Raw genomic sequence first — 25,512 nt, 5'->3', positions numbered from 1 at the left:
TAAATTTCATCTGAGATTGGAAGACAGCACAGAATCACAGAATGTTAGGAATTGGAAGGGACCTCAAAAGATCATTTAGCCCAACCCCCCTGACAGGGCAGGAACACCTAGGTGAGGTTACACAGGAAGGCGTCCAGGCGGGTTTGAATGTCTCCAGAGAAGGAGACTCCACAACCCCCCTGGGCAGCCTGATCCAGTGTCTGTCACCCTCACTGGGAAGAAGTTTCTTCTCAAATTTAAGTGGAACCTCCTGTGTTCCAGCTTGAACCCGTTACCCCTTGTCCTATCATTGGTTGTCACCGAGAAGAGCCTGGCTCCATCCTCCTGACACTCACCCTTTACATATTTATAAACATGAATGAGGTCACCCCTCAGTCTCCGCTTCTCTAAGCTAAAGAGCCCCAGCTCCCTCAGCCTTTCCTCATACGGGAGATGCTCCACTCCCTTCATCATCTTCGTGGCCTTGCGCTGGACTCTCTCCAGCAGTTCCCTGTCCTTCTGGAACTGAGGGGCCCAGAACTGGACACAATATTCCAGATGCGGTACATAAAAAGCTAGTAAATATTTCTTTTTGTCCGCCATATGTAATTAATACGCTTGGCAGTTATAACTGCAGAAATTGCCCACAGGCTCATGCGAACCAGCCTGAGGGCCCCTCAGCGCCTCCACCTCCCCGCCGCCCCTCACGGCGCCGCCGCGCCGGCAGCAGCACACCCACTCGGCGATCGATTGCTTAGGCCCCTTTCGGCCCCGCCCGCTCAAGGGCTGCGCTCCGCGGGGAGCTCGATTAAGAAGGCCTTTCCGTCAGCGGGAGCTCCCGCCCCGCCCCGCCCATCCCGCCGACTGCCGCGGGCGCCGGGGGACGGTCCCGCTGCCGCAGACGAGCCACCCGTGGTGGGCACGCAGGTGCCGGTCCCGATGCTGCGGTGGCTGATCGGCGGCGGTCGGGAGCCGCAGGGCCTGGCGGAGGTAAGGCGGCGGGCGGGCGTGGCGGAAGGGGGCTGAGCAGCTCGCGGCGGGAGGCGGGGCCAAGAGGGGCGTTGGGGCCGTTGGGGCCGTTGGCGCGGGCGCGGGGAGCGTTGTCTCCTCAGCGGCCGGGCCGGGGGGCGGCCTGTGGGAGCAGCTGCCCTCACGCAGCACGGCGCCGCTGGGAGGCCGTGGGGAGCTCTAGGTCTGGGGGGAGCGCTGTGGGGAAGGGGCGCGCTGGCCGTGGCCTTTCTGTCAGGGCGGGTCTGCTGTGCCGGGGTGACGCGGCTGGGCCCTGCGCCCCTTCGCGGTCAGCTGGCGGTCTGTGAGGCTTTCTGGCTGTTAGGAAGGGTTAAGAGCTTCGTTAAAGTGAAAGACGGCAGGTGAAAAATACACAAAAGCAAACCCACGAGCCTGGGAGCCCTTGCAGGCAGGAGCGTACCGGCTTCTTCCCTCTGGCTCAGTGTGTCCTGGGCGAGTGGGAGTTATGTTGTATAACTTGCCAGCATATTGAGTCCTGCCCTGGAGACTTTGCCGTCCATAACGTAAATTAAAGGCACTGACTTGTAGTTATGTGGCCTAATTGTAGTAATCTTCCAGCATTTCTTTTCAGTTTCTCATCCATATAATAAATTAGGCCTATGTAGTGCACTGGACACTGGTGTCCTTCCTGTTGCCATACTCGGAAAAAAGAGTTTTACTGGTTTTGAGGGAGACATTATCGGGATCTTCTCGTCCCTAGGACTCTGCTGAAGTTCTCAGCCTGGACTTAACAAGTTAATTAACACTGTTACTGGGCTCCCATCACTTAGTGCTTTTGTAATCTAGGCAAATACAAGGAAGTAGTTATTTTTCAGCTGCTGCGTGTGAGAAAGCCATGACAATATGTTGGTTGCTTTCAAATGCCAGTAGTTACTTTGGTGGAAGTTTGAGTCTGAAGCCAATTGGAATGACCATGTCTGGGAATGCCTCTGACCTTTGTCATCAGTCAAAATGTTGATTGTATTGCAGTCATATTTAACAGGTTCATGTGCAGTTATTTTTAAAAGGAAGATGGGAAATACGCAGCAGATTTCCAAGATGTGCTAGAAAATTATGTTGGTGTGTGTGCCTCTCCAAAGTGTAAACATTGACTATGGTTAATTATACTGTGATTTAATAAAGCAGGAGCATGAGTCAGGGTGTGGTCCAGTTCTTCCATTCTGCCATTTGTAGCTTGCTTAAACTCTATCCACAGGACCTCTGTTTCCATTGCCACCACCGGTTTGCTGCATGATGGTGATTGTTTTGCTTCTCTGTGGAAAAACTGAGTAAGAAATATTGACAAGGTTTAGTCCCCAAACTATTTTTTTTTCTTTCCTACATTAAGTAATATTGTTAATCAAAAGATCGTTTTGGTAACCATTGATTCTCTCTGTAGTCTTCTTAAATAGATAAGGAAGCCCATAGCAGTGTGTCGTCTATGGACTTAAGATGATTATTTCACGTGCTATGGCTTCAGCCAGTCATGAAAAGGCTAGATGTATTAGAGCGACATTGCACTGACTGAATAGAGAAAGCCTCTGGCAAAGCTGTTCTAAATTCATGAAATGTAAATTTCTCCTTACCCATTTATTTTTTTACTATGGAACTAAAAATTATTTAGACTTAAGCTCCTGAAACTCTTCAGCTGATGGCCATGGTGTATGACTTCAGCAGGGTGGCTCTCATAATGGGAACAGTCTAACTGCAGTAGCATTGTGCTCCATATAATCTAATTTGTCATGCTATATAATAGGTACATAAGTAGGTTTGTATACTCTTGCATCCTTTTTTTTTTTTTTTTTTGTGAATTGCTTTTGAAAATGCCACTTTTAAATGCATCAGGTCACAGGGGTTATAGGAAGTTCTGGAGCTGAGATGAATGTTGTGGTTTTTTTACTGATTTTTGAAGTGATGCTTACAGGTCCTGCATGAAAATGTGCAAGTTTGGAATGGATTCCATTAGCATCAGCATCTATAATAGCTTTTTCTTCTAAAAATAGTTTATGTCAAAAATAGATTTTTTTTCAGAGAAAGAATGCACATGTAACCAAGGCAGCACTCCAAGAAATATTAAAAAAGAATCTGAAGACAGCATAGCTTGTTGTGTGACAGTACTGGGGGAGAAACTTTTTTTGTTGTTATCTATAGTACTTCATCAGCACTGTACCTTTCAATATTTGCAGACATTCTTAGAATTCAGAAAAAATAAGATTAGACACATTGTTCAAAAGAAGTAGCACTGTTTTGTACTGAATAGGAAGCAACAGAATATAGAATGGGGATGTTAATGTTAAAAATTATGACTTTTTCAAAGCAATGTTACTATTGTTCTGTGAATGCATGTTTCCTTTAGTAAATAAAAATGGAAGTCTTCTGACTGCAGTATTGTTAATGTCATCTGGTGATGGCTGAGATTTGCTTAGGATTGTTAGGACTCACTTTTTTTTTAAGGAATGGTTTGTTTAGCTTTTGACAGCTGAACTCCAAGTTTCCATATTTGTCCAACTCTTCTTTGTAACTGTGCAGGTTCTACTTACATTATTTAAAATGGGAACTGCTATTCTCACATAATTGCATAAAATGAGGAACAGTTGCTTCGTGAAATGCATCAGATAGCACAAAACCAAGATAAAATCACAAGAACTAGCATTTTGACAACCTCTTTATTTTAAAAATAAACACAGATTTCTTTCCCTATTTATTAACTTTGTCATTCTTAACTTCTGAAGAATAGTATCAGAGTACCAATATGGAAGTAATAGAAAATAATTTATTATTCATTCAAGAAAATGTTGAAGTTTCTGAGGATAATACCTTTGTCTTTCACGTAGGGTTACCTCTCATGCATGCTGCATGTTGTACAGTGTTCAGTAATTACTGTTGTACAGTGCAGGTTCTGTTTAAGTTCTCAAAGAAGAGAGTCCTGGAAGTAAGATGGCATTGACTGTGACTGTGATGTAGAATAAATCTAGAAGGAGGAGAGTGCTGAGTTACTACTAAGCTATTTAGTGTTTGGTTTTTTTAAATGATGTCTAGTAGCAAGTTGTTCTAGAATGTGGAAGTCCTAAATACAAAAAAGTTGTCTTCTATTGAAACAAAATGATGATTGAGATCAGCAGAACTATCGTGCCCTGAAGCTGCAGTCCTATGCAATATTGTATTGACCCTGCCTGGTGATCAGCTTGCTCTGAGTGATTGATTGTTCTTTTAATTAATAGTCTAGTTGGGAATAATTGCAGATGCTGTTCTATAAAATGATTAATCATTCTCTTTTTTTTTTTTAAGCAGTTTCTTTTGGTATTTTGTTAATTGAGTCCCAACATGATTTATATATTATGTAACAGGACAGCATTTATTCTTATTTATTTTAAATATGTCATCTTTATATAGGATTTTAAAATTGGGCAGTAGATGAAAGATATGATATGATAGGTTCACAGAACTCTTGGAAGAGTTGTAATTTAATGCAAAAATGAATGTATGGTGAATTGAGTCATGAAGCTGGCTCCACATGACAGCTCATGACTAAATTGGGTTTTCATCACTGTGTCAGTGATTAAAGGAGTACAAAATGTTTTTTGTTAAACAGAAAATGCTATATTATAATTTGAAATACGTGCTATAGAAAGATATTATTTACTTGGAATAATTAAGAAATGATCTTCTCTAGTGATTTTCAGAAACAATTTAACTGCAAATATATCTATATGTTCACACATGAGTCTGTAAGTCAATTGTTAGACATTACGAAGACGTGGTGAAAATAATTATGTCAGTACAAAAGAAATTCTTTTTTATGAATTTTAGAGATCATCTGTACAGACAATTGGTGAAGAACAAATACAGAATCCTTACACGGAGCTCCTTGTGTTGAAAGGTCATCAAGATATAGTACGATTTCTAGTGCAAATAGATGACTGCAGGTATGAAATTGTATTTCAAATTGTTTCACAGCATCCTTGGCAATACTTCAGAGAATATTTATTAAGATGTAGTAATATTTTTAATCCTCTCTTTTTATTTTTGGTGGGGGTGGGCAGAAAAAGCCTGGAGTTAAAAAAGGCATGGGACGAACACTCCCTTTTCTTGATATGTTATTACATCTTTTGGCCTCTCTTGTTAGACTTTTGTGAGAAAATAATGGTGATGAACTTATGTTTCTTGTTTGAAAGAAATGCCTTTAGCTAATTCAGCCCTTTTTCTTTTAAGGTGTTCCTGGGTTGAACGTTCCCTTCTGTGCATGCACGCACACACTTTCTCCCAGGACAGTGTGCAGTAGTGTCTGCTTCTGTTCTGGACGTGTGTGTTGTATGTTTTTGAATTGAGGACAGCTGTTATTTCACCTTTTGCTTCTACAAAGCAATGCAATAGACTCCTACAGATACACTGTAGCAATTGGACATGACATTCTCAGCAATATTGAATGTTGCTGTTTCTTTCTTTCTAGTATTTTGTTCTACTTTCTTCTGGAACTCTAGTGCTTGATTCACTTGAGCTTCAGTTAATGCAACTTTCTTCTGAACTTCAAGTTTTGAAATTTTCACCACTTTATTCAGAATGACTACTTAGTAAAATTCAGCATATGTGTAATTTCTGCATTACATATCTCCTCCAATCTGATATTGTTCAACTTGCTATACTTCTTTGAAACCTGACTATTTCTTTGTTTCACTCTTCCAATTTTTAGCTTTTAGCACTTTTTTTTTTTTTTTTATGTTCCATGACAATCTTTGTTGGTTCTGTCCTTAGATCCTTGTAGGTAGGTCCAACTTTATTGTAAACTCTGAGGATGGAGTTATCTAAAAGTTGAAAAATAGATTATGAAGCAGAGATGAAGTCACTACATTTACCATTGCCACTTCGGAAGTGTGACTGAGAGAATAAATTATGATGGTTTTATGTTACAACCTGGCTTCTCTCCTATCTTTCTCTAAATTAGCCTTGCATGTTCTCTAATATAACTTATTAATAATGTTGCAAGAGAGGAGATATTTATCTGCCTTAGGAGTAAAGTTATGAAGTCTTTATTCAACAGTAAGTGTAGTGACTCTTGGCTGATGTGGAGAATTAAATAGAAAACCTTTAGAACTAAGAATGTGAGTAATAGGCAAGAGTCTCTCCATTAAGAAGCTGGAGTAATTTATATATTTTATGGATTAGACACAGAAGGGGATTTAGAATATATTAATCAATACACTGCACAAAGTTAACATGGGTAAGAGTTTGGCTTATATCCTTGCAGTGTACAGCAGCTGTTTTGTGAAGGGAGGTTCTCTCCTTCCCTGCACATTGATCGGGCAGGTGGTCTCTTCCAAATTTGGAATGCCTGCAGAATCTTATTTTCTACTGATTTTGTAAATATAAATATAAATTAAAAATAAATAAATATATACAAATTTCACAGAAGACTCTATGGAGAATTTTTAGTATGTCCGTTTCCATTCTTAATGTAATAACTATGTATATATTAGAAAAGTTACGTGCATTGCCTTTAAATTTATTTTTCTACATTATAGTAATCCTACAGGAGATTATTATAGAAACAGAAGAAACTTGTGTGGTTTTTTCAGACCTTTTTTCCCCACAGACAAGTTATTAAAATAACCTTTCCTCAAAGTATACTTTTCCCAGAACACATACTTGATAAATGTAATTGGTCTTTATAGAAATACCAGAGTATCCTTAGATTGCATGCACTGTCTGATGCAAAGAAATCTTTGACTATTTTGGGCTTCATTGTGTGGCAGCAGGTAAATTACTGAAGCTAAACTAATGATCATCAGTGTAAAACTAAAGCCTGGATGGCTGCATTGAAGATAGATTATAAAATAACGTATGGATAAGGAGTAAGTTACATACCTGGTTAATATTCTGAGAGTTTGAGGAGTTTAATAGTCGCTTCACTGGACAGTAATTTTAAGGTTTTATTTATCGAGAATATGGTAGTTTCTGGATTGTTAAACAGCTGATAATATTTTTCACTTGATTCTTTTTATAAAATTAGTATTGTTACTCAGCTTCTGAAATGTTTTTATTTAGTTTCTGCAGCTATTCCATTGTGTGCTTTTTGTCAACTATTGTAAGCCAAGTTTCACGCTTCAGGTCTTTAGATAATATCATCTTATTGAAAATTTTGCAGAAGGATTTTCTTGTTTTCTCAGTGGCTCAGCTAAAACTAGTGAGTGGAAAATTTTCTCAGATTGTTTTTTGAAGATACTAAATAAATCCTGTATAAGTGTAACAGAAAGGTTTTTTTTCTTTTTTTTCTTGTACTTTTTAAACATGAAATAGGGATCATATTGATTGGAAGATCACTGAAGAACGCTAAGCCTCAGCAAGAGTCTTCCACAAAATGGATTGAGATAAAATTACATGTGATACTCTAGCATTTGACACATTAAACTAAACAGAGTTCATAACACATTTTAAGAATAGCCTTTTTTGTTGCTCGTTTGACCATTTCTTGCTCCTTCAGGAAACAGACAAAGTTATGGATGATGGTAATCACGATTGGAAAGAAATCAGGTGACTCATGAATCTCCACCTTGGCAAATAGAATATAATTGCAGGATGACTGACTCCCCAATATACCTTTATATTTAAACAGAAATCCTGGTTAGGAGGTGCAGGGGAAATACACAAAGCAGCACTCTGTTGACCTTCTGCATTGATGAATTACACTCATGCCTTCTTTGAAACGCAACTTTTCTTCCCAGAATTTTGTTCAAGTGGCACACAGCTCCAAATGCTACTCCAGAACGTAACTGGGATATAAAGGCTTATTACTGAATTGTGGTATTCTTACTATCTTAAATTGTTGATGTTGTGACAAAACAAGGTATAATAGAGCTAAAAGGCAACTAAAGATAAGAAATTAATGTTATCACAGGTGTGCATAGGAGTTTGTTTTTTCCACGAGTCTTTTTAATTAAGGGGCTTGATTGGATGTAAAACAATGAAAGATATAAAGAAAGCACAGCTTATACTTTTTTTTTTTTTAATACTATAATAGAATAAACCAGGAGGTTTTGTGGAATAAAGAGTGGGGGAAAACCCTATGGCTTTATGCCTGGAAGCTTACTCTGTAAGAGTTTCACAAACACTGTAATGGCAAAGACACTACATGAAAGGGTTTGTATGTAGTTAATGAAACCATTCACAGCTGGTAAAAAAAAAAGGGTTCAGAAGTGATATAACCTCTCTTCTTCATGACTTTATTGCTCGTAGTACAAAATCTTAGTTCTCTAAACTGTTTAACCCTTGGTGAAGGCTTAAAACAAAGGGGAAAAACTAGAAGGTAGGTACTTGAAGGTAACAACTGCATACAATTTTCTGTGGAATCTGTTGCTTCTGTTCTAGGCTTTCTCAGCTCATAGTACTCTTACTGGGATAGCTAGGATGTGTACTCTAGCTACACTGTAGCTGTGGTGGTGATAAGGTGCAAATGTAGGCAGATGGTAAGATATACACTCTAGGCTAGGGAAGAAGATTGAATGTAGGTTAGACTTTGTCCATGTGAGATTAACATGCTAATATGAACCTGGTTTGTAACTTTTTAAATGTCTTACAGTCAGTTGGCTCTCACCAATAAGGTTTGGTTTTGGAGTTCGCTCTTATTAGGTGTGCAAGATCTCATTTTTTAAAAAACAAGAGAATTAGTTTGGTAATGTGGGATTCTATTTATAATAGTATATATTGAAATTCTAAAGCCTTGTTCTTATGTAAGTATGGGTTGATAAACACCTCTTCAAATGTACTGGCTTCAGTTTATAAAGTGTAACTGGGATTTGCAAATGCATACTTATTCTTTAAAGCTGGAGTCTGATATATGTTGTAAATATTTTTCTTACATAACTGTTCGCTGCTCTTCCATTATATTATGCTATATTGAAGTTTTCACAGCTTTTAAAGTTATTATATTATTTTATTTCAGGTTTGCATCTGCAGGAGATGATGGAATTGTATTTCTTTGGAATGCTCAGGTTAGCTCTTTTGTGGGGGGGGGTAGCTTGTGTACTATGGAGAGGGTAAAAGTTAGGGAGAGTTAGAAATGCCTAGTAGCAGAAAAGCAGAATAAATAAGAATTGCTGCAGAGCTGCTGTTTAAAAATGTTGAAGTGTAGGGAGTCTGTCAAATCTTAGTTTACAAAGGGGAACTATAAAGGTAAAAATTGTGTGAACCCAAGAGAACAATCAATTTTAAAAGTTAGAATGTTTTGGGAAGACATAGTGATTTTTAGAAAGATTTGACATGAAATAATTATGTGAAAAGCAGAAGTGTGTATGAACTTGTGGCTTTAATTCTTCTTTTAAAATGTTTGGTGTTTGCTGTAGACACTGAAATGTTGACTACTAACTCAACAAATATGTAGCAAGGTCTCAATCCTGCAGACATTAATATATATACTTAAGTTTTAAGTACGTTTCAGTGGCTCTATTAGCAATACCTATTTGTGATAAACTGATTAGACTAACTGGAGAGCTGACAAAAACTGTATTGGAAAGACACCAAAGTCAGTGTAAGTCAAACATTTCATGCAGTGCAGAAACAAGGCCTTAATTGCTTGCCATGATAAGATCTTCTTATAACTTTTGAAAACCCTACTAAGACATTAAATTTATTAATATAATGGAAACAGTGCTCTGTAGGTGTGATACCCACTGTTCTGCTCTTCTGCTCTGTGTTTCTGTATCAATAAAATTATAGACTAGGGATGCATGTTAGACTTGTGTTAAGGAGGGCTAGTATACAAGTTAGATAGTTCAATATGAAGTCTAAAAGGGAGACACTGTGCTGTCAAAACTGAGTACCAAACATTCAAACTCAGGAAAAAAAAAATGTCAGACTTTAAACTTTTTTAGAAGCTGTCTGAAAAATGTGTGACACTTATGATGGTGTAATTTTAAAATACAGAAGGGAGAACTTGAAACTTTTCTTCTCTTTTGAGCAGTTTCAGTTAGTGCTTTGCTGTTGTTGGAGACCTTTTATAATTCTATAATTTGGAAAAGCAAGTTGATTTTGAATATTCAAAACCATGTATGTGAGTATATCAGGTCAGTGTTCTGAGCAGTCTGTGAATGTAAAACCCGTTTAAATATCCAGCTCAGGAACTGAGTTCCATTTTCTATCTGTAGGATTTTTATTATGTTTTTGCTAAAGCAAGTCCTCTGTAGTTTTAATTTAGAAACTTAACCCACAAGTGTAAAGAAGTTTACAGTTATAATTACCCTGTATTTCCATTGCATATTTAAAATGCAAGTATGTTTCTGTTTGTAGGGTTTTGTCATCTAACTAAAGAGAGAAGTAGCTGCAGTTATCTAAGCCACCAGCTTGAAGCTATAGATAATATACATACTAAAAAAAGCTGTCAGGAAATTGGCAGTACTGTGTTTGCCATAAATATAGTTCCAAGCTTTTATAATAATTAAATTAAAAAAAAAAAAATTTTTCAAGAGAGGGTTTGTGAACAGATCTGGATTATTGTAGTATCCATTAAAAAAGCTGAATGACCAATATTTGCATTGAAATGAAATGAGTTTAATACAGAATTTAGTTCCTAAAGGCCTTTAGAGGACTATTTGTTTGTTTATTTGGTTGGGGTTTTGTTTGTTTGTTTTACTCTAGAGTGATTTTTATTATGTACTACTCCTTTACACTTCAGATGTTATTTAATTCTGGCTAAGATCTTGAACAATATTGAAGATAATAAGAAGTAAATCCATAAACTACGGTAGAAAGGGAGATTTTAGACTCTCAGATATTCTTGCTTTCAAAAGTAATTTGGTACCTGTGTCATATGTTGCAGTAGGCATTTTCCAAATTTTACACTTAGTTTTCCATGTTTTTATTTTTCAGACTGGAGAAAAACTTTTTGAACTTCATGGACATACACAGAAAATTACAGCTATAACACCATTTTCTTCACCAGATGCTTCTGAAGAAAAAAAACATTTGATTTTAACAGCGTCAGCTGATAGAACAGTTATTGTATCCTTAGATCTGGAGAGGATTCAAATTTCTATGGGCTTTCTGCTGGTTTTTATTTTTAAAGGTAGCATCGAGGCAGGTTGCAGGTTGTTTTTTTGGGTTGATAATATCCAGTAGGTTTAAGTGGATTACACTAGGATTTTACTAGTTATTGCTCACAAGTGAATGCAATCCTTGCTACAAAAATGAATCTGTAACAGACCTTTATTAATATGTCATTTTGGTCAAATATTGAAGACAGTCAGGGTTTAGAAGACTGAGTCTCTGAATAGCTATTTCACAATCTGCCATTTAGTTACAAACACAGCAGTTACATTCATAATATATAAAAGCCTTTCAGTTTCCTTAATGAATAAAGTCAGGTTTGGGACTGCACTAGTGGCAGACAGGTTCAGAAAGTGTCATGTTTCCATTCTACTGTAAAGGTAAGCTGAGGAAACCCTAGGTATGTCTGTTGTTTTGTTGTATACAATAATTCTATTATTTATTGCTCGTGGGCCATATGGACAGGTGTGTTAAAATAAACGGCAGTTTGGTTTAAGAACAGGTACATAATGAGTAGCTGAGAAGTGGGCATAATTCTTAATTTGTTTTTGGAACTCTTAGTACCTCAATTTTCTTTTTGAAAGGATGTAGAAAAAAGGTCATTTTATGGCTTGATTTTGTGACTGTGTTGGAAACGGCAACCTACAGTTAAACTATTTATTGAATGTTGATAGTAGAAAAAATCACTGAAAAATCTGTTTTTCAGCTGTTGGCAGAAAAATGTAACACATGGTATGTAATTAACTGTATTTCTCAGGAAAGTGACACCTTAGAACTGTATTTCATAGTACTTACAGCTTTATCTAGCTAAAGCTCGTGATAATTTCACTGAGAAATTCCCTGTAGAACTTTCGCAGGGGACATATATCTGATTTTTGTTCTGCAGTGTTTGACAGTTCTTCAAAGACTGGATGTATGGTTGTCTGGAGGGAGTGATCTATGTGTTTGGAACCGAAAATTAGATCTCTTGTGTAAGACCAGTCATCTTACTGATGCAGGTAAAAATGTAAATGACTCATTATAGCTGTTAAAGTGCAAGAGAAATGGATCTGTACAATGATGCAAAACCAACTTGGCAAATTCTCTTTAATTCTAATGATAACATTATGTATTAGAGCCACTCTCTATTTTTTTAAATGTCAGACTTAATAGTTTCAGAATTAAGACTGCTTTTAATCTCCCATGCTGTGTGAGTTTTAGAATATGTCAAATCTCAGTAACCGTACGTTAGCTTGAATTTATGGGACTAGACCTTGGATGTTGATTTGTACGTATTTACTGTAACACAAACCAGATCCTTTGACTGGCTTATCTGTGAACGAGTGGGAGTTTTATTATTCCTAAGTAAAGATTTGTAGTAGTAAAGCAGTAAAGATTTTTTTAATTGTTAAGATCAGTACTTTTGACGTAGAAAATGCAGGTTTTGATAGAAATACGGTAATGTAATTGGATCTCAATGTCAATCATGCTTTTCTGTTAATAAGCTTATATATCATCTGTCTATGCAGAGAAAATTGTTGCTTATTATTGCCATACTTTAACAAAGATACCTACGAGGCTGTTAATTGCATTCAAAAATGGAACCAATATTTTCCTTATTTTGTCATAGAATGAAGTAATGGTAGGCAAAACCTTCTGAATCCTTGAGGATATTAATACTTCTCTTGGTTCAATACAAAACATTGCGTCAAATACCAGTTCGAAGTGGTGCTGTAGTGTTTAGCATAAGGTGCTATTGAAACTTGTGTACAAGGTGTCAACAGGATGTGCAGATGGCTTATTCCTTGGGGAATTTTCCTTTAATCGTGTGGCAGCACAGAATAGGGGAATTCTGTGGAGGATGAAGGCAGAGTAACAGCAAGCTGGGCATTTTATCTTGTGACCTCTTCTTCTTCATCTGGCTCTGCATGGTATTTTAGTATTATGCATACTGCAGTAGCATCAGTATCTAATGACTTTGGTACTGAGTATGTTTAGACTCTCAGTGTCCTTAATATTGTCCAGCATTACAACATAAACATCTTAACTGTATTTAGAATAAAGAGATTATTGACTCTCAGCTTCACCTCAAGTTTGACATTCAGAGTTCAGCTAGATTCAGGACCAAAACTCCTGACTCTACCTCCACCTAAGGTAATCCGTTCACTTCCAATGCCATTTAACCTTCACTTCATGCAATATGCTTTTATTTTGATAATAACTTATAAGTGGAAGGAAGATTATGAAGAACTTTATTAATAAGGAATTAACAATTTGCTGTGTTTTCTTGTGGCCAACAAATATCTTTTTGTCCTTATCTCCTTTATTTTTTTAAAAGGTATCAGTGCTTTGGTTGAATTGCCTAAAAATTGTGTTGTGGCAGCTGTTGGCAAAGAGCTAAGTGAGTATGTTGCATTTCTGTTAAATGTTTCTCTTATCCCAAGATCAGGACCTTAGATATTGCTGATCTTACACTGTCCAAAACTATAATGATACAATGTGATGGTTTCTGTTGCTCATTTGGAGACAGGGTTTTCTATGTGTGCAAACTGTAGATCATCATCTAGCTGTTGGTGGAGAGTCTTTTAAGTAAGGGTATTTAATAAAATTACTGAAATTTCAGAATACGGAAAAAAATCCAGGAGAAAAGGTAGAGCACTGAATCAGCAAAACAACAGACTTTGCTCAATATGATTAACCACTTAGCTGAAAAATAGCAATCTGATATTCTGATCAAAGAATCAGGATCAAATTAAAAATATTCTTATGTTTAGACATTGGTATGCAATGTAAATTTCAATCTGAACTTCGCGCAGTTATTTTGTAGTGCCCTTGAGTTATAAAAGAAATTCCAAGACTGGTTAAAATAAGGTCTTAATTCCTGGTGATCTTGATTGCCTTACTAGAGCATATTGCATCCTTTTGTATAATAGTTTTCAGTCAGATAAGCCTTTAGGAAAGACCTTTTGCTTTTTGTTTACTTATCTATAAAGATATCTAATACTTTTCACTTCTGCTTTCTGCAGCTTCTGGTGTTGACCAGTTCTCCGAATTTCAGAGTAGTTAGGCTGAAATGTTTTATCCTATAGTTACTGTAGCAAGAGGCCTTAATAATAACACAAAATTTATTCCCATGTTTTTGTTGTTACAGGTGGTAATAAATGGCTTTGCACATCTTGTACTGTCTCTTTTATAATATGTTTTAGCTTGTGTCTTTCTGAAAATGTTATGTTTTATTTAAGCATAGCTACATTTTATTCTGAATTTTAAAGCTTATTTAGACAATTCCTGTCTCTATCTTGGAAGTCATTTTTAGGTTGATTGCTTCTAATTATGGGTCTGAAGGTTGGAATGTCCTGGAAGTAAAACGCCTTGTTGACCATCAGGATAACATTTTGTCATTAGTCAGTGTCAATGGTAAGAGTCGTTTCATAACGTTACTAGTTTTGTTAGTTACTAGGGGAATATTTCAACTATGACGTTTTTATTAGGACAAAAATTTAAACTGGAGTGAAACTTCATAACTAGTAGATGTGTCTTCCTGTGTAGCTGCAAAGATAGTGAAATGTGAAAATATAATAGCCTTATTTGTGGATTAAGAATGAAGTGAAACCGGGCAGGTTACAATGTAGAAAAGGCACAGAAGAGTCAGCATCGTTGATGGGAATGGAACTGTGCATCTTCTTCCTGTTGGGAAAGTTTAAAGTGCTGTTTCTTCATGTTTCTTCTGATTCTTGAAATGGAATATACAATGCCAAGTCCCTTGCAGTTGTAGTCCCAAGGTAACTGAAAGTTCCAGGTGTACGGGTGTGGGCCTGCATGTAGATCCATTATTTGGAGGCTCTGATGCAATCTCTGCTGCTCATTAGGGCAGTACTGACCTATTACCTGAAATTTTGTCTACTCTGCTACAGATATCAACCCCTACTTTTTTCTTCTCTGAGTTTTTCTATGGAGCATGCCCAGAGCCCAGGACAAGTTATTCCCAGTGTGACAGTGTATATTTGTCTGTGGGCTTATTTATGTCAGCCTGGTCAGCACAAGGGGGCTGTGGTACAGAGAACAAGAAACTGGAAAAAAGAAAACTTGGTAGTTGTTTCTAGGGTTTCCCATTGCTCTTATTTTCTCCTTTTTGATTATGAAAGGGGAGCAATACTAGGCTTAAAAGGATAGTGTGCTATCTGCGTTAAGTATCGTTGAAACAATTCCTTTCGAAGTGTGTTTAACAAAGTCACGAGCAGCTACTTCAATCTTGCCATTAACTCATCCATTTTATTTGTCATCAGTATTTCTGTTTATGGCAAAGACATACTTTGCCGTGTCTGAGGTGTGCCTGCTTGTCCAAGGAGTAGAAGTGGTTTGTATGTCAGCAACAAATGAACTTCAAATGCTCGTACATGCTACTGGTGGTGTTCCTTGCCTTTGCTATACTGCACTGTGCACTGTGGCTGGTGAGTGTTCTTGGCCCTAATTTTAATTTTACAAGAGAGAGCTCATCTCCTTTTGCTCATCTGAGTTATGCTAGGTAATGTGTATTTACTTAAAGGAGAGGTTTTTGTCCAGTCAGTTACATACTGCGTGTTCTACATAGCTTCACTTGAAAATGAGCTCACAACTTTCTAGGGTTGTAACTTTTTGTGAAATTGATACTACTTTTTAGTATCATGTGATTTCTCTGTGTGTTTTTTCCCCCTCTAGACTTGACTTTTGCAACAGGTTCTCACGTGGGTGAGTTAATAGTTTGGGATGCACTTGACTGGACAGAACAGGCATCTGAGTGCAACTTCTGGGATTCCTCTGTCAATCCAGATGCACAGACAGAAATAAAGTTATCCCAAAGCCCAAATGAAACTTCTGTTCAACACCTAACATCTGATGAGGAGGTAAAAAGCTTTAAACAGAGTAAACTACTTCAAGTGAACTAGCATGACCTTACCACAGAAGGCCAAGGGTTTTCAGTTTTCTTCTTTAAAATGTGCACAGCTATTTTTATACAACAACATTTTTTATATAAAATTTTTTTGTATAAAAATTTGGTCATTGATCTAGCTGAAGGTATAATACGTTGATGGTATGGGAACTGGCATAATGGACCATCACAACAGTATTTCTTTTTGACTGATGAAGACTTATTAGTTCTTTACAGTACCACCGGAGAAATATAAACAGGAGGTGCATGTTTTGATGGCATACATGTTTCATATTCCATGGTTCTGGAAATGCACTTTCCGTGATAATGTGCCTCTTGAACAGTTATAGCTTAGGGTACTATGAAGTGACTTAAGTAATAGGCATATGTCTGTGCTTAGTAGTAAATAAATTTGTGCTTCTGTTCAGATGGGCTATCCTCAATTGTAAAGAGCACAAATATGGGTCCAAAATCCAGTCTAATCATGCTTTGGAGGTAATTCAGGAGTTCTTTGTCAGAATACTCAGGCAGAACCCATTTATTGTTCAGGAAAAAGTAAAAATTCTCAGGTTATTATTTCACAAAAGTAAATATTACCAACTGTTAGTGGCAAAAGAAAAGATGTTTCATAGGGTACGGTGGGATTCTGTTTTGGGGCCTTTGCTGGGCAATAATTAAGAAATGGATTCTTGGAAACAGATTCAGAAATATGAGCTGTAACAAAATAAAAGCTGTGGAAAAACCTGAATGTAGGCTGAGGACCAAGTCGTCACCTGACACATTTGTCTGTCAAAAGAGCATTCATATGATGGAGAGAGAAATACCAGAGAGAGAAACATTGTGGGCTGTGGGTGTTGGGGGAAAGAGATGTAGTTGTCTCTAAAGGTATAATTTCCAGTGGTTTTGTTGTGCGTGCTTCATTCTAGAAGGAGCAAAAAGCCAATCTTCCTCAGGAAAAGTTCTATAATTTGGCTTCAAAACATTTTGATTCCCTGCTTGAAAGCTACAGAAGATATGTCTTAAGGGAGGGAAAAATAATTTTGGGAATTCAGAAATAGTTAAAATATTGAATGTGGAATCTGAGGCTGCTGAGGACTTTCTTCCATTCATGGGACTGAACTAAACAAATTACTGCAGAATTTTATTTATTGTGAGACTTTCAAATGGTGAGAAGAAAAAGTAGTTCTAGTGTTATGCCCTGAAATAGAAAGTGCAAAATTGTTCCAGATCTTTGCAGTATTTTTTAATACCTTTCTGTGAGAGAGTTCCTTTTCTACACTCAGTAGAGCCCAAATGGTTCAGCAATACCTCTTTGTGCAGCTTCAGTTAAATTTTAAAAAGGTGGCAGAAATGCAGAACAGCTTCCTGTATTCTCAGTCTTTGTTGATAAAACAAGAGTTTGTCAAAACACAGAGCATTATTTCAGTGTGAGAACATAAATTTTTAATTATGGAAATGTGTTGATGGTATCACTGGTTTCTGCTTAGACTGTAAGTACAGGATGAAAATAAAGAAATTTAAATTCTAAAACTGATTAGAGGATAGGAGGATATTCTCATTTCCTTAAAAAAAAAAATCCATATTTTTTCTATAACTTGCTGATACTGTATGTTTGGCATAAAGCAGTAACACAAGCATAGAAACAAGCTAGATAATGTGGGCTGGATGACATCATAGTACTGCTGGAAATCTATTACACGCAGAGTGATCTTTCAGTATCTGTTTCTGTAAGTTGTTCCATTGAATTTTCTTTCCAGTGTGTGTTTGCTGCTGTTGGGAAAGGCATATACGTATATAATCTTCAAATGAAGCGTGTGATTGCTTGCCAGAGAACGGCTCACGACTCCTCTGTACTGCACATTGAGAAGCTTCCAAACAGGTACGAGTCATGGTACATTTTGTTAATGCAATAAAGAAATGCAGAACTTGAAGGATGGCTAGAGACAGTCTGCAAAGCTACATCTGATTCCTCGAGCAGGGACTTGATCTTTAGTTTGATCTGTTTTTATTAGATAGGGCTTGTTGATCTGATTTTTTTTAAAATGCATTGTTTTAAATCAGTTTAAAAAACCACTGTAATCCAGTATGCTTGATGCACAGGCTCAGAGTAAAATATCTTGGCTATTTTCAAAATGAGACTTGATAAAGCACTTTCGTCTGCACTGTGAAAATATAGGTTAGTAGCATTTTACTTCCATAAAGCAAAGGCCTCTGGCATACTCAGTCAATATTTTTCACTAAATATTTTGTAACAATTGAAATGTTTTAACAAAAAATAACAACTTCCAGCCTTTACTCATTAGTGCTGGAATTTATTTTGACAGACAAGTTGACAATATGCCACATATATATAATCTAATAGTTGTGTTGTTAGATTTCTTTATACTCTTGTTCAATGGAGCAAAAGTCTGTCAGAAGGTAAAAATTAGGGTCCTAATCTTGTAAATGCATGTGCTGTTCTAAACTGTTTTAAACATGTGATGAAAAGGAGTATCTTTCTTTTTGTTATTTTTCCATAAGAAAAAAATATGGTTTTGCTTAATGAAAAGTAAGGTTATGGAAGCCAGTTAGGGAACTATGTTTGCAGAATCTAGATTTGGGGTTTTTTGTTTGTTTTACAGAGTGGTAGGCTTTTAAAATCGGGTTGAAAATGTGTCATTTTTTCCCACCTATTTTGCAAGTCCATTATAGTTTGTCCTGCTAAAAATGTGCCTTGTTTTATATGGAACATCTGGATGTCCCACTACCGTGGACAGTTCTAGGAAACTTTTGTAGAACCTGAGGCACTTGCTGTCTCTTTTATAGAAACATCACAAGGTGACTTGCACAGATCAGTATTCGGGCTGGTGTTGCTTATCAACTGTTTTTACAGGCAGCTGATCTCCTGTTCAGAAGATGGCAGTGTGCGCATTTGGGAGCTCCGAGAAAAGCAGCAGCTGCCACCTGAACCAGTTCCAACAGGTTTGCTAGTAGTGGGGTGGTGAAAATAACCTTTAAAAAAGGGTAACAAGAAACCCAGTATTCACTGTGTAGGAATACAAGCTTACAGGCTTTTTAAGAAGAGATGTCTTGTGTTCAAGCAACTGATAACAGGTGTGGGAGGCAAACTGGAAAAGACATGGGTGCACAAGCTTTCTGAGATCTGCTATGGGAAGTTAGAAGGTCCAGCTGAAGCAGTTCTGTGCCATAAAGCTTATTTAGAGTTTACAGTTTTATCAGCTGCCTTAATAAAAATTATGACCTCTCCTGACAAACCTTGATTTACTTCTGCTTGTACTGAATAGTGCTGGATCCTCTACCATGCAAGAATAAATAGTTGCAGGATCTTGTGAGGAAAGCTAAAGAGAAGCTTGCAGATGAGAAGCTGGCAGGAAAAAAAAAAGTTTTCCGTGTCTCCTCCTTGAACTTGAAATAACACTGGGACTCACTTTGAGGCTGTATCCAACCTCACATACTACATCTGAGCATTGCAGCCCTCAGGGCTAGCTGCTAGTGTTTTAGGAAGCATTTTTCCAAAGTACAGAGCTTGCCTATGTAGTACTTGCTTCCCTGGGCACTGATAGTTGTGGTCTTAGACAGATAGTCTGGACAATATAATTAGTATTATGGACTGGGAACAGTAATGAGCTGTTACTCTCTCTTGTAGGAGGTTTTTTTAATCTGAGCTGTGAATAATTTTCTTAATGTATCTTGTCTACTTGGCTATTCACCTGTTGATGGTAATTTTTGCAAGTATGTTATTGCTGCTTGGGTTGATTTAGAAACACTTTTTCACAAATATTCTGCCTTCAGTATTGCTGGTGACAGCTGATCTGTTATACACAGTTCTGCTTCTGATTGTGACAAGTGGTATTTGGTTTCACATTGGAAATTTATAACTTCTGTGATTGAAGACAATTAAAAGCAACCGTATGCAGTAGTGAGATAGGTGGACTGCTGTTATTTGCTCTATTTTTTATTCTAAGGAATAAAGTAGAGTAGAATAAAGAAGAGTTCATATCTCCAGTTATCTCACTTGCACCAGGGCCATGGTCTAGCACACTTCTTGTTTTGTGTGCTGATGGGACTGAGGGAAGGGTTAGGAAGAAAGTCTGAACTGCATTATGTACAGAAAAAAACTTTCTTCCTTTTGTCAGTATTATTACACAGTTCTTCTGGAGGCTGTGTGACAGATGTGTATTTTCTTCTTATCTAAATGGAACATATGGAATACTATCTATACACTCCAGTTTGGCTGATAGTTTGAAATCTGAAGGAGAAAGCCAGTGGACAGTATAAAACCAGGCAATTCAGTTTCAGAAACTTGCTTCCTACCTGTAGGCCAGCACACTAATGCCTTAGTGCAGGATGCACAGGGGAGAGACTGGTACCTTATTTCTCTGTGCACAAGTAGCAGCTTAGGAGGACAGAGCAAAGGTAAACGTCACTGTCCCGCATCTACCTTTGCTATTCAGTTAGTTCATTTAGGCAGACCTTGGATTTTTTGCTAAATCTCTATATTGTCTCATCCAGGTGAGTAATTCAACATGTTTGCTAAGTTATGTCTAGTAAGGACAAAAGGCAAACTAGCTATGCTTCCTTCCCCACTCAAGATGAATAATCCAGATGTAGAAATGCCGTGCAGCACAATGCTTCTGTCACTTTGCCATGCAGACTGTCCTGCTTTTAGATTTTAAGTGACTCTTGTAGTTCTCTCTTTAGCTAGAGGAAATAAACTATTTGTGATTTTTGCCAATTTTTTCTTCCAGGGTTTTTCAATATGTGGGGATTTGGAAGGGCAAACAAGCAGGCAAACCAAGCTGCTAAGAAGACGCAGGAGAATACACCTATGTATTTCTTGGAGTTGGTCGGTGATTTAATTGGTCATTCATCAGCTGTGCAGGTAGGTCAGCTCTCATAAGAACGAGTGAATTTCACTTACTGATGTAATTTTTGCAGTGTTTCTTAAGCAGCTGTAACTTTCGACTGTCTGGCCTCTGGAGGCTGGGAACATGTTGATTGTGTGGTATATTTAGTGCAGTGTGAAAACAATAATATATACTGACTTAAAGTTCTAATGAGAACTCAAATACTCACTGATACCTGAGGACTGTGTATGCAGGCACACATGTACATGGTACAGATAATCTGGTGAGGTCTTGCAAACAACACAGCTGGGAGTGGTTTGTTTATTCCAGATTTCATCTTAAGTTCTCAACCTAAATGAGGTCTTATAAAACAAAACCCATGCAGGACTTTCTTAGCCTTTTGTGCTATGAGCCTTAGGGGGATATTTTAATTTTATACTAGGTACCATTCTGTGCTTCTGTCTGCATAACAGAGTATGTTTTTTGTTTCAAATGGCATTTTTCCTCCACACCTTTTTGTATTAGACAAAGCTACTGGAGTAACAAATCACTTTCCTGTAGTGGACTTTTATACACAGTCTTGGCAGGAGCAGGAGAAAGGGCAGGTGGAGAGGAGCAGTGTGGTTCTGGAGTAGTTTTGCTCACAAGTATTCATGAGACTGAGTGGTTTTCAGAGCTGCTATTTTGAAAAACTGAAAGCTTTTCACTAGTAGCTAAGGTAAACCTTTCTGCTACAGGGATTTCTGCAAGGCTTTCTGCTCCTCTCTACCATCTTTTTTTGTGAAAAACTGTTCAAAGAGGCCCTATTATCAGTACAGGTAGTTGCTATGTAAGAAAGAGGACATAGTGTGTAATTCAGCAAGAGGTATAGCAAAGAAGGTGAGAGACACGTTTGTTTTTTTGCTGGAATGTTGCAGAGCTAAGGAGTAACTGAGGTGGTGGTGGGCGTGATTTTCTGCGGTATTTTACGTATGGAAAATTATATTTTTAAGCTATGGGCAGACTGGAGCAGTTGAGGCTGGAAACGTTGCATGGTGATGAAATGTGATGGTCAAAGATGTGAACTTGGCCGGAGTATTTCTACTGGAACTGTGTAGCTAGTACGTGGCTTTTCCCAGCGCAGGTGGGCTGTAGCACAGTCCTTGGCCTGAATGCTTCCCCTGGGCAGATAGATCCCTTCCACAAGTTGAAGAGTCAGGACACTGGAGGCATGCCATAGTGGCATCACATGACTTGGTTCTGTTGGCCGTTGTGTTGAACTGCAGTCAGTGCCCAGGTGTAGGCAGCCTTGTGGAGGTCTCCCAAGTCAGGGATGACTACATGATTTGTCAGCTCCATTGGTCTTGCAAAATCACTCCACTGCTGCTGTACTTTTCTCCTGTGTTGCAGTTGTTGCTGGTTTGACTTCCTCTGTGTGACCAGGCACATGCTGATGTCTGTCACAGTTGTTTACTCTTTGATCCTTCTGGGCCTGGTAATGGTAGCCTGTGGTGTTGTGCGGGAAGGGGACAGTGTACCCAAGTGAACAGTGGCTTCTGTTCCTAAGAAACCAGGGGAACAGAGTTCATGCAAGTTATTCACTATTCTACTGCTGACTTTGAACAAATTTCTTCAATATTCTGTATCTTAGCTTCTCTATCTGTAAGGCTTTACTGCTTTTCCTAAACTGAGATCTTTCAGTGTGAAGTGCTGTTTAAGAGGTGTTTTCATGTAGGGATTTTATAACAAACATACAGAAAGTATGCGTTGTAATTTTACATCCCTATGTGCAAGCAGAACAATTTCAGACACATGTATTTGTTTAGTCCAGCTGTACACTGAGCATTTAAGCAAGCTGACAATCTCATGTGGGCATCATGGTAATAGCAGTGATTTCATTGCAGATGTTCCTGTACTTTGGTGACCTGGGACTGGCCACGTGTTCTGCTGACCACCTCATTATTTTGTGGAAGGATGGTGCACGAGAATCTAGACTTCGCAGTTTAACACTATTTCAAAAATTGTCGCAAAATGGTGATTTGCAGCTCAGATTTTAAATTGCTGAAATACAGGCTATACATGTATAAACTGGATGTGTGTTAAATGTGAGTGTGAAGAATAAAGTCTGAACTGCTGAGAATGTGACTACCAGTAAGGTTTACACTTAATGCCATGTATTATATTGGAATTTTTATTAGTTGCTGATATTCTTCTCGAAGGAGGATTTTGCATGTTGAAACTTAATTGGCTTACTCGGTCAGCAGAAATGGTGTTCTCTTGAAAGACTGAAGATAATGATGACTCATTAAATAATTTCTAATATTATTCCTAGTGTTTAAAAATATCATGGGTGGATGTCAAAACTAAGATTTGTGAAAATCCCTAGATGGATAGTACCTAAGCAGTTAGGGGCATTCCACAGTGTTATGGGCAGAAAGGCTTCCTGCTCTATGTAATTTATTTCTTGAAGCTAAACTTCAGTCACTGATGGCTCAGGTTTATGTATTGACAAAAAACTCCAAGAGAAACAGTTCTCATAGTTTTTTTTTTTTTTTTTTTAACATTTGAAGTTACTACCCTGCACTAAAGGGCAAGAAAAATAGACAATACTGGTTTGCCAGGTTTTAATTTTTGGTAAAGCAGGATATATAGATGCTCCTTGCTTGTAGTAGCTGCATTTTTACTGTGGGTTAATCTACACTGCTGGAGTTTATACAGCACCATTAACATGTCTAGCATGAAGTGTGATTGGTTTAGCTTAGTCTTTCCATAATGCATTTGTCAAACTAATTTGTATCTAATAAAAAGCACTGGCCTTACCATGGGTTTTCAGGATGTAAAATACTTTCTTAAGCAGTAGCAGTTGATGTATTTAATACTAGTAGAACACTTGTGCTAGATTAATACTATATTTGCAGCTGAAGTTTGACTCCAGAGAAATCTGCACCAAGTTTGTAAGGATAAATAGTATTTTAGAGTTTAAAAATAAAAATCCTTGAAGTACACAATGTGTTTTTCAAGTCTAATATATCAGCAGTAATTTGCAAGTTAAATGGGAGCAGGAAAAAAACCTAAACTAAAACAAAAACCCCAAACCAAAGCAACAAAAACCAAAAAGAAACTACAACAGCAACAAAGAAAAACAACTGACCAAAAAAAAAAAAATCACGCACACGAAGTTAAACCCAGAACTGATACAAAGAAAGTGGGAAGGAGGATGAGATGATGAGTTGTAAGGCACCATTTGAACAGAGAGGAGCTAGGGAAGGGGGGAATTTTGGAACTTAGTTGTCAGGAAGCCGTGTAGAAGAAGGTGCCACTGTCCTCAGGTCCACTCAGAAGATCTGGGGGTTAAACAGTTTAGGAGTAAGTCTCATGCAATTTTTCAGTGCCATATGTCTTTGAATCAATGAGAACTGTTTCCAGCACAGGAGATTACAGGGCTGTAATTCTGGACTTGATACAGCAGCATTACTAAGTGCAGTTAAAGGCTAAGCGGATCCTGACACGCAGAAAAAGAAGGAAGCTCTAACTTCCTAGAAGAAACCAAGAAGCCTTTCACACTTGCCTTCCCCCAGTCCCCCTGTGTTCTGGCCTTCCCCCCCAAGCTTTGCCTCTTGAGTCTTACCATAATCTTTCCTGGAAGGCAGGGCAGAGGGAAGAAGGATAAGGAACTACTGGAGGGAGTCCAGCAGCGGGCTACAAAGATGATGAGGGGCCTAGAGCACCTTTTTTATGTGGAAAGACTGAGAGAGCTGGGTCTGTTCAGCCTGAAGAAGAGAAGGCTGAGAGGGGATCTCATCAATGTTTGTAAATATCTCAAGAGTGGGTGTCAAGAGGATGGGACCAGACTCCTTTCAGTGGTGCCCAATGATGGGATGAGGGGCAATGGGCGCAGGAGGTTCCATCTGAATAGGAGGAAACTGCTTCACTTGGAGGGTGCCAGAACACTGGAACAGGCTGCCCAGAGAGGCTGTGGAGTCTCCTCTGAAGACATTCAAGACCTGCCTGGACACATTCCTGTGCAATCTACTCTAGGTGAACCTGCTTTTAGCAGGTGGGTTGGACTAGATTATCTCCAGAAGTCCCTTCCAACCCCAACAATTCTGTGATTCTGTGACAGCCAAATTTTGAGCTGCATTTCCCCCCCACCCCCACTTTAGTCAACTTGTGCAACTAACCTTATTTGAGTGTAGAGCTCAAAATGACAGATTTTGAAAAGACAAAACAAATGGAAAAATTGTTAAATTATCCTCTCCTTGAAATTCAAGAGGGTTAAATCAGCATTAAATCTTGTGTGTTCTTTGCTCAGAGTGGCCATTCTATAGACCACCATAGGAAAAGCATTTGGATTACAGCTGATAACCTGCCTTTGGGTATATGGTATGAAACCTGGGGAAGGAAGGCAGGTTAAGCATTTCTGCCTGTCAGTCTGCATTGTTTCAGCTTGTCTTCATCAGCAAGTGTTGCATTTCTGGCTACCTGAGTACAAGCTGCAGGGATCAGTTTCTCTTTGGCTCTCTTTTCATAGTTTCAATTGAGAAATAACTGTTGTATATTCTGTGTTTACACATTGTTACTAAAACATTACACCAAAAGCTTATAAAACTTTGGTGTTTTGGAGAGGCAGCTGCTATCATCAGTTATGACTAGAGAGAAGGAACATCATATTTTTATTATCTCTTCTTCCTATACCATGAGAACAACTATTTCATTTTTATGTGACTGCTTCTAAGTGAATACCTCATAGAGAAATACCTGTTTAACTGAACAGTT

General features: G+C 38.0%; 1 protein-coding gene across 2 annotated transcripts; it reads left to right on the top strand.

The window, feature by feature from the left end:
* Positions 1 to 823: 823 nt before the first annotated feature.
* WDR41 (WD repeat domain 41) lies at positions 824 to 23,744 on the top strand. 2 transcript variants are annotated; one of them, XM_065656427.1, is made up of 13 exons: positions 824 to 969; positions 4,798 to 4,913; positions 8,924 to 8,972; positions 10,846 to 10,977; positions 11,340 to 11,402; positions 11,909 to 12,020; positions 13,340 to 13,402; positions 14,308 to 14,418; positions 15,700 to 15,884; positions 17,668 to 17,789; positions 18,783 to 18,871; positions 20,659 to 20,792; positions 22,641 to 23,744. In XM_065656427.1, exons 1-13 carry the CDS (start codon positions 919 to 921, stop codon positions 22,791 to 22,793), a joined length of 1,380 nt encoding a protein of 459 aa, XP_065512499.1. In that variant the 5' UTR covers positions 824 to 918; the 3' UTR covers positions 22,794 to 23,744. The 2 variants fall into 2 exon arrangements, 1 of the variants encoding a protein (XP_065512499.1); XR_010607839.1 differs by lacking the exon at positions 18,783 to 18,871 and having other exon boundaries at positions 22,641 to 22,723.
* Positions 23,745 to 25,512: the final 1,768 nt, after the last annotated feature.

This window comes from Caloenas nicobarica, chromosome Z, assembly GCF_036013445.1.
Source record: "Caloenas nicobarica isolate bCalNic1 chromosome Z, bCalNic1.hap1, whole genome shotgun sequence".
NCBI classification, from domain to species: domain Eukaryota; kingdom Metazoa; phylum Chordata; class Aves; order Columbiformes; family Columbidae; genus Caloenas; species Caloenas nicobarica.
The sequence above is the reverse complement of the archived record's forward strand: the minus strand, read 5'-3'. Positions and strand labels throughout refer to the sequence as shown.

Coding starts and splice junctions, on each gene's coding strand:
- WDR41 (XM_065656427.1), top strand. CDS start 919: ATGCTGCGGTGGCTGATCGGCGGCGGTCGGGAGCCGCAGGGCCTGGCG. Junction 10,978..11,339: donor CAGCTGATAGAACAGTTATT/GTATCCTTAGAT, acceptor GAATAAAGTCAG/GTTTGGGACTGCACTAGTGG. Junction 11,403..11,908: donor GTTTCCATTCTACTGTAAAG/GTAAGCTGAGGA, acceptor TTTGTTCTGCAG/TGTTTGACAGTTCTTCAAAG.